The following is a 9,275-nucleotide window of genomic DNA, read 5'->3' on the forward strand; positions in this document are numbered from 1 at the left end:
TATAAAACAGATAAGAAGAATCACTCACACAATCATTTCAATAACCACTAAATCATAAACTTGAAAAATTCATAAACCATGATATAAAGCTAACCATGATTCGACTAATTCTATGAAATACTTATTTCTAACCTCCCACCCGCAACAGGTACGATTATTAACCCAAACGTCTCCATCCATCACGTGCTGTCTCCATGACCTGCCTGGATTGCACCATTAACTAATACCAACAAATTTTACCTATCTGTGGGGCCCTTACAAAGTACACGTTAGCAAATTCACCCCTTAAAGTGCGCCACACATTAAATTTAGTAATTTACCATCAACCATTATACCTCATAAGTCAAACGTGTCACAGTAATCAAGGTTGAAAGAATGCAAAATCCAACACGCAAATTAATTAATTAAATAAAATAAATAGTAGTATAATAATATTATGGAGAAATGATATGGTGTACTTACTAGGTTGTTGATGAACAATGAAAGCGGCCCCACCAAAATAACACGAACCCATCGCACGACCATTTTTCTGATAATAACTATTGAAAGCGAACGACGCATGAGCCTCTAACGTGTTAGGATTGTAACACGTGGATCCTGGTTGAATCGAACGGCAATCAGCTCCACCCTCACCACAAGCATAATCTAGAGCTGCTTGTAGGTGATCCTTCTCCGCTTCTCCACTCGCTACGCACCATGTTTGCCCTGACACATTCACCTTCCCGCCTTTCTGCGTTCTCTGGTCGCCGGCCACCGGTGACCGCCGGTCGACGTAATGCTTTAAACCTTCCATTGTTAATGGTATGTTGTAAACTTTTCGCTCATTCGGGTAGAACAACCCGAAGTTTCTCTCGGAAGTTGGACCCGGCTTTCTGTTCTCGTTGAAAAGAGCGAAGAGGAAGACGGTGAGGTCTTCTTTAGGTCTTAAGGGGGTTCCACCACCGAGGAGTATCCGCCGGACGAGGTTTCCGTTGTACGACGCGGCGTTGTCGACGGTAGCGCCGATTTCGGTGTCGTCTCCTTTAGATGGCCAGCCAGTTTCCGTTACAACCATTTTGATATCGTTGTACTTCAAAGCCGACAATGCAGCAAAAACAGCATCGATTTGGGCATCAAACAGGCTGAAGTAACGAAGTCCGTTACCGGCGTCAACAACGCCGGGGTTTTCACGGAACAGAGCATAATCAAGAGAAATAACATCGGAATTCGACTCATAAGCAAAAAAGGGATAACAGTTCACCATTAGATAAGATCCCGTTTGCCGGAGGAAATCCAGCATGGGTTTAATCACAGGTTCGACCAATTCGGATCGGAACGACCCAGCTGAAGAAGGGTAAGAGTTCTGCAAAGCACTAAGAGCAACAGGAGAAGAGATTTTGATTTTGTCATGGAAATTAAACTTAACAAGAGCTTGATGTACATTCTTCATGGCGGATACAAGAAAACGGGTCGTGTTATGTGGGTCAACAAAAACTTCATTTCCAACAGCAATGGATTCGATTTGAGTTGATGGGTAATAAGCAGCAACATTTTTCTCCACCCATGAGTAAGCAAAAGATGGCCGTTTAGCGGCATTGTAGAGAAGCTCATTAGGCAGATTTACAGTAACCTTAATGTCGGATCCAGAAAGAGCTTTGAGCACAGCTGGGTCAGTATCGTAGACCTTCACACGCTCAACGCCTTGAGATTTCAACAACGCTATAACTTTCACTGCTGATGGTAAGTTGTTAGCTACACGGCCATAGTTTATCCCAATTGAACCAGCATCTGCAAATGCACCACAAAAAAAGATGATTTAAGAGAGAAAATTATGATAATGTGAAGTTAGTGAGAAAAAAAATTAAAGAAAAAGAGTTGTTACCTGCAATGGAGGAGAAAAGGGAAAGGGAAAAGGCGAAGAGGAGAAGACAAATGGTGAGTTTTTCCATGCTCTATTGTTTGATGAAGAAACAGAGCATGAAAGTGAGTGGTGCTTTAAAGGGGTTGTGAGGGTAATAGAGAGTTGAAGTGTGTGTATAGTGGGATAGAAATGATAGAAATGGAGCTTTTTTGTTTGAGGGTAAGTTCTAATGGTTTTGATTTTTTATGCTTTGTTAAAATTTAATGTTTTTAATTTATGTTAAATATTTATTGAATTACTGTCAAAGATATAATGCAACGGATGAGGCTGCTTTCGGATTTGTCTTGGGTATGAGGGAGCTTTTCTCTTCGAATGGGGCCTTAGTCCAAAATAGGTAGGCTTCCGAACATTGAATTGAATGAAAAACTAAAAAAATAAATTATTTATATTATTATTTCTATCAAATACTACAAGAGAAAATAAGCATCTTTTCGTTTAGTGGAGAGTGAGAATTGAGGAGATAAGTGGTGGGTCCTACGATTGATGAAGAAGCCAATGAAGCAGAGCACATGGCCCCCACTATATTCCAAGACCCCACTTAATCGACCGTTTCTAAAAATAGGAGACGCCTCTTTATTAATGTTGAATATAGAGATTTACTGTAGTTGATTGAATCATGAAATTGAACTTAAAAAGTGATTTGTGCCGTTGATGAGCTTATACTTTTGTATCCTTCCTTCCTTCTTGTTTCAAGGACTTTTAATTAGTTTCAAAGTCATTGTCTCGAGAGTTGTTTATGAAAGAGTTTCAATTATGTCTAAAAATTGATATATTTAGTAAAATTTCTGAAGTAGGGTTTGGATAAATTAGAGTATATCCAGTCTTGTTTTTACCTTATAAACTTGATTAGGAATCTATAATTATAATTTGCTTAATGACAATTTATAGCTATACATTTAAGAGAAGAGAGGGATGAGCAAGACTAAAAGAGATGCAAACAAGAGTAAAAGAAAGAAGAAAGAAGCCAACGGGATCCAAAAAAATGAAGTAAGACATGAAAGAGATTACATCAAATTATATCACGAATACAATTTGTCACCAACTTTAAATGTAACACTTGATTTTGTCTTCTTTAAAGAACTACTTGCCGACTTGTTCAACATTTGTTTTACGTGTGATGCCTCCAAAAAGAACACTTGCCGACTTTGTTCCTCAAAATGCTAATTATAGAGCATGTCAAAATAAAAAAAGAGTGATCACTAAAGATTAAATAGAACCAATGTTTAAATATATATTTATATCTTTGAAATATTATTTTCTATACAAATATAATTTTTATTTTACTGAAATGAACTGTTATAATATTTTATTTATATGATGTTTAATTCCTAACTTTACTTAGAATTGTATATTGACTATGTTTCAAAAAATAAATTATATATACTCAGATATTGAAAACAAATAATTTTAGTTATTTAATGTTCAGATATAAAGATAATACCTTTTCATCTAGATTCAAACATGTTAATCTTCACATCATAATATTCAAATTCAAAATATTTTAATCTTAATAAAAACAAATAAGACCGAACAATAGTAGCTTTATAATTTTGAATCACGAAGGTGCATTCACTGAGAGAGCCTTAGGGGTCGTTTGGTTTGAATATGAGTTATGATAGGATAAGTTATGATGAGATAAGTTATGTTGGGATTAGTTATGATGGGATAAGTTGTCCTGAGATTATTTCTTATTGAGTGTTTGGTTTGTTGTATTCAAAATATTATATATTGATAAATTTTAAGAACAAGTTGTTTGTTTACAAAATTATCCTTCACTTTATTTAAACTTTTTAAATTTTTCTTTGCGAGCTTTAGTTATTCATTTTTTTAAATAAAACTTTTATTTTATTTAACTTAAATATTTTTGTTTATGTATCCCCGTGATAAGTACCATGTGTATTTAAAAATATAACTTTTTTTCTTATTTAGCTTAAAAATAGAACTTCCCTCTTGTTAAAGAGAAGAAAATTTATGAGAAATCAAAATAAAATAAACATAAGAATTAGTCAAATAAATTCATAAATAAAAATTATATTTATATAGTGTAATTTTTTAATAGAAAAATATGTATAATTATCATAAAAATAAGGAGTAGTAAATATTATTATACATGGTATTAAAAAAATGTATAAATATACATAAATGTGAAAAATGGTGTATAAAAAGGATTTAAAGGGACATATTTGTCATTTACCTATTTTATCCCGGGATAAGTTATCCTGGGATTACTATACCACCCATGGGGAGGGATAACTTATCTCGGTACTAATTATTAATTTCGGGATAAGTAATTTAGAACTTGTCAACCAACAACAAATTAAATGGTACTATAATTTAATTCCAGGATTATTTGTACTTATCCTTTACACCAAACGACCCCTTAGCATTTGGACTTGACTAAGAAATTGGACATGTGTTGGCCCAAGAGTTGGGTTAAAATTGAACAATAGATGGATTATGACATAAATTTATATTATTTCGATTAATGTATGTTAGATCTATTTGGATAACGAATATTTATTCAACTTAAACTTACTATTCCCTTGTCATAAATATTATATTAAAATATTTGATCAAAAGAACGTGTTTTGTTATAAAGATGATTATTGTAATTACATATTTTTTTTAAAAATATTATACAGAAAGAGAATTTCATAAAAACTGATTTTGGAAAAAAATTTAATTATTATATTAAAGTGTTTTATCATATAAATACTATAGAAATTTGACTGTATAAATTTACATAAATAATATATTATATAACTATATTTACGAATTATAACATATCTTTTACTCTTATACGGATTAACCTTACTTTCTTACCACAAATAACATGGTCACTATCACTGTCTTTTTACACAATTTTAATACAAAATTTTCAAAGCTTCACCTCTTTTTCTTTTTCCGGTAAATCACCATCACTAGACCACCGATTGTTTATATTTAATACAATTTTGATTCAACTTTAATACAATAATTTTTCAGAACTTCACCTAATATATATAACTAAAACATTTTTAATACAAATAGATTATAAGTATTAATGTGAATTTCAAACATTCCGGTACTATTTAAATTAGTTGACATTGTTAGAGATGTATTATATTTGTTTTGGATTAATAACTATCGAATTTATAGTAATGTAAAATATCGAATTCGAATTGTATTATAACTATCGTTTATATTATACAATTGAATACAGATTTTCAAAGCTTCATCTCTTCTTTTTCGTAGTCACTGCCAACAGACCACCGATTGTTTCTATTTAATACAGTTTTGATGCAACTTTAATACAACACCTAATATACAATTTTAATACAACTTTAATACATATTTATATCAAATGATTATTAAAGATAATTTTATGTCATATATGGTAATAAAAATAAAGTAACACTTAAAAGTGTAACTAATCAAATAAAATATGTGGAAAAGGGTAAAAAAAATTCCCTTAAATTATGTGAAAGGAACAAAAATGACAACATTCTTATTCTATTATAATTATTTTTTATGATGAATATACTATGATCTTATATATATGACATATATTGTATGTCGTAAGGTTACATGAATTTATTCTGTTTTAATTGATAAAATGAGATTAAGAAGAAAAAAAATTGCTATATTTTCATTTGTTAAAGTGATTTTAAAAGAAAGAAAACAAGAACAATTTTCTTTAATAATATGTTAATTAGGAAGAAGATATGTTTAAAAATAAAAAAATAAAATATTTATTCGAAAAATGACATTTTTACCCATTTAGTAACTATAAAGGCATTTCTGAACCAAAGTATTGATTGCAAGAACATTTTTGAACCAAAGTATTGATGGTAAATATATTTTTAAATCAAATTATAAATGAAAAATATTTTTATTTCTTTTACATAATTTAAGGACATTTCTTTTAATCTTTTTTCCCTAAAATATATTATATATGTAAACAAAATACAGCTTGGGCTTTGGGGACATGAACAATTTCAAAATCTCAACCCCAGCATAAAAAGTAGGGGTAGTACCAAGATAAATTTTAATTATTTGTACGACTTGAAACGTGGAAGTAAAATTGACTACACGTAAGGTAGAAAAAGAACTCTTCAAGGTTTACAAACTCTTTGGCCGTTTCATAGCTGATTAGAAACTTAGAGTCGGTGATCATTAGTAATGTAGAAATTAATTATGAGTAAATTTATGTATTATTTTAAAAAAAATATTATATATATATATATATATATATATATATATATATATATATATATATATATATATATATTTGTTATACCAGTTTCTAAATTATTAACCAAATATCGTATTAATTTTATACATGAATACCTTATTTTCTATCTACCAACGAAATATCGTATAAATTATACGAATCATACATAAATAACTTAAATCTTATTCAACTATAAATATACTCCGTATATTCCTAATTACTTGTTCATTTTTCTTTTTTTTAGTTGTTTATGTCTACTTGTCCATTTTGACAAATCAAGAAATGACAATTTTTTAACTTATTTACCATCAATTAATTATTTTAAAAAATGTAGAACTTCTTATAACTCTTAAGTTTTTTAATTCATCAATTTCATAATTAATAGGAGTAAAATGATAAACTCACTATGTCAATCATTATTTTCTTAATAGATGTGATTATTCAAAAATGGACAAGTAATTAGAAAATTATTTAATTGGATTTTGTTGGAAATAATAATTTGGAGTAGGAATCCTAAGTTGATTAGGATTTGTTATTTATTGTATTTACTTATTTATGTTTATTTAGGATTTGTTAGTTAGAGTAGTTTCTAGTCCTAGTTTAATTAGATTTTTACCTTTATAAATAGGAATGTTACTAGTTATTTTCATTATATACAGAAAATATAGATTATACAAAAATATACATAATAGATAGAACTTGAAGTAAGATTCAAGAACCTTTAAATTTATAAATAAAAAAGATTTTTCTTCAGATTTCACCTGATATTTATACTCTCTAATTTTAAATATATAAATCCATACAAAATTAAACAAATAAACATATATATGCTATATTTCCACTTGGCAATTGGCATCATACGTAACGCATCCAAACAAGTTGTAATTAGTTGATTAAAGAAATTAGAGAAAAAGGAAGAGGAAAAGACAAAATTGAAAAGTTGCGTGGTTTTTACGCGAAGGGTGGAAGAGGAAATAGAGTAGAAAAGAGTACAAGTATAAATAAGTCAAAAACCTTAAAATTGATATTCTTCTCTTTTTTCTTCTTTTGGTTTTAGGCGTAAGAAAAAAATGTCTCAAACAGCGGAGGAAGACAAGAAGCCTGGCGGCGATCTAATTCACATCAATCTCAAAGTCAAAAGTCAGGTCTGCCCTTTTCCCTTTCTCGCATATTGTCTCTCCTGTTTAGGCTTTTGTTTGATACTTCTCCGATTTCGACATTCAAATAAGTTTATGTTTAACGGTAAATTTTTACTGTCAAATTAAAACTCTCAAAAAATAAAATAAATGTCATATAAATTGAAACAGACTGAGTATGTGTTAGATTCAGTCTTCGTTTCGAAGGCAGGCATGTCTGAATGTCCTGTTGTTTGTATTCATGCTTGATTATATGTTGCAGTTGTTTTTGTTTGTATGTATGTATTAAAATCTGGATTGAGCTTCGTTTATGCTGTACAGGGGTGTTTTAGATCTTCTGTAACTGACTTGTGAGTCTATTAGCAGGTGTTTTTGGCTCTGTTTCATTGAGAAAATTGAAAGAAAAAAAAAACAGGTTTTATTTTCAAAGTGAAAAATAATGTATAGTTGTGTTTGGCCATGAAGTAAATCAGAGTTGTTTTTTTTAATTTTTGTGAGTAATTTGGAGCGGAAAAAAGTGAACTTTTTGTTGTTTTTGGAATTTATGAAAACTCTTGAAAAAAGTATAAACGGGATTTATTTTTTTCCCGAATTTTATGGCCAAATGTGTAATTTCATGGCTAAATTTGTTTGAAATCATGCAGAGACTCATTTGATAAGCACTTTTTGTGTTTTGAGGTGAAAAAACATTCCTCCGCATCATTAATCAAAGATAATCTATGTTTTTCAGATTGATTTTTAGAAAGAGTAGTCATCATTTCCCTTTAAAACTCTTGTGTGCATTATGTGGTTGCAAAAGTCTCTAATTTACCAAGCCAGGTTTACTATCAACTGTGTCTGATCGAGTGGGTAAAAGGTAGCTGATTGCTCCATAGGGTACTGAACATAACTTTGAATGCATGTAAGATATTGTTTGAATACATGTAAGATATTGGCTTCTAGAATAGTCTTTTTCCCTTGTGGGGAAGGGTTGTTGTAGGGGGTGAGATTATAGATGGTAAAGCGACACTTTTCTTCTGTGTTTGTTGTGTTAGATTGAGGTAGTTCTATGTTTTTGATATTTGTGTACATCTATCTATTTGATAGGGTATTAAACCAAGGTACTAGGTATAGTGTAATCGATGGTGTTCGCTGAGGATCATGCCTTAGTCATCAATGGTAGGCTTTGATGCTACGCATAAATTGCTTGCATCAATTAGTGGTAGACAACTTCCCTTAGTCGTATCTATGTTGTTATCATATTACAATTATGTGTGATCTTTGTTTGCTTTGCAATCTGATTGCGGAATGTGATGTTGTGTGTGATTGATTCCATCTTCCTTTCTCATCGTACTGTTGATGGCTGCCGGTTAAAGAGAAGTGCCCTCTTGCCTGCCATAACGAATTGGACCATGTTGAGAGATTTACATATTTAGCTTTCTATTGGTTGCAGGATGGGAATGAAGTCTTCTTTAGGATCAAAAGAAGCACCCAACTAAAGAAACTCATGAATGCATATTGTGACCGGCAGTCTGTGGATTTTAATTCAATTGCATTCTTGTTTGATGGTCGTCGTCTTCGAGGAGAGCAGACTCCAGATGAGGTATCTCTCTCTCCCTTTCACACTCTCTCAGACCATCTGTTGTGCTCACACAAAAATAAGGAACAAATAGTACACGAAAAATATAATATGTTTGTTTTCTTAAATCTTGTTTTCAAACAATTTTTCTTCCTTGCTTCAGCTGGAGATGGAGGATGGCGATGAAATTGATGCAATGTTGCATCAAACTGGAGGCTCGACTGTTTGAGGCATCTCATCTCTTTTGTTTATGGACATAGACTGAGTTTCTAGGTGGTAGACTTTAATGAATGTAGCTTGTGCTACTTTAGGTACTGTAGAAGCATATATAAGCTTTGTGGTTTTGACTATGTTTGTATGAACTTAGCTACGTATTGCTTACTGTTGCAAGAAGATCTCCAGTGGCTTCTTGTCGTGAAACTCAAGTGTTGCTTGTTCTACCTATTACCTATCTGAGATTACTGTGCA

At 31.1% G+C, this 9,275-nt stretch overlaps 2 protein-coding genes across 5 annotated transcripts in view; one reads left to right on the forward strand and one right to left on the reverse strand.

Moving 5' to 3' along the window:
* The window catches only part of LOC125839797 (glucan endo-1,3-beta-glucosidase 12), a 282,415-nt gene extending 280,383 nt beyond the window's left edge, over nt 1–2,032 (reverse strand). For 3 of the 4 annotated variants that reach the window (XM_049518798.1, XM_049518797.1, XM_049518796.1), the window contains exons 1-2: nt 1,862–1,994; nt 463–1,767 (exon numbers count right to left, since the gene is read on the reverse strand). In XM_049518798.1, coding sequence (XP_049374755.1) covers nt 463–1,767; nt 1,862–1,928 — 1,372 coding nt within the window. In that variant the 5' untranslated portion in view covers nt 1,929–1,994. Of the gene's footprint in view, nt 1–400; nt 1,768–1,861 lie in introns of those variants that run through there. The other variant, XM_049518795.1, reaches the window with a different exon arrangement.
* Nucleotides 2,033–7,147: 5,115 nt separating this feature from the next.
* On the forward strand, nt 7,148–9,251 carry LOC125839821 (small ubiquitin-related modifier 1-like). The gene is made up of 3 exons (XM_049518824.1): nt 7,148–7,258; nt 8,682–8,831; nt 8,971–9,251. The coding sequence occupies exons 1-3, from the start codon at nt 7,184–7,186 to the stop codon at nt 9,034–9,036; spliced, it is 291 nt and encodes a 96-aa protein (XP_049374781.1). The 5' UTR covers nt 7,148–7,183; the 3' UTR covers nt 9,037–9,251.
* The last annotated feature ends 24 nt before the right edge of the window (nt 9,252–9,275 follow it).

The sequence above is a fragment of the Solanum verrucosum genome, unplaced genomic scaffold, assembly GCF_900185275.1.
Source record: "Solanum verrucosum unplaced genomic scaffold, falcon-dt-bn FXZP01000175.1, whole genome shotgun sequence".
Taxonomy (NCBI): domain Eukaryota; kingdom Viridiplantae; phylum Streptophyta; class Magnoliopsida; order Solanales; family Solanaceae; genus Solanum; species Solanum verrucosum.

Bases quoted from the DNA above. Each gene is read 5' to 3' on its own strand.
- LOC125839821 (XM_049518824.1), top strand. From the start codon at position 7,184: ATGTCTCAAACAGCGGAGGAAGACAAGAAGCCTGGCGGCGATCTAATT. The intron at 7,259-8,681 runs GTCTGCCCTTTT...TATTGGTTGCAG, and splicing joins ATCTCAAAGTCAAAAGTCAG to GATGGGAATGAAGTCTTCTT. The intron at 8,832-8,970 runs GTATCTCTCTCT...TCCTTGCTTCAG, and splicing joins GAGAGCAGACTCCAGATGAG to CTGGAGATGGAGGATGGCGA.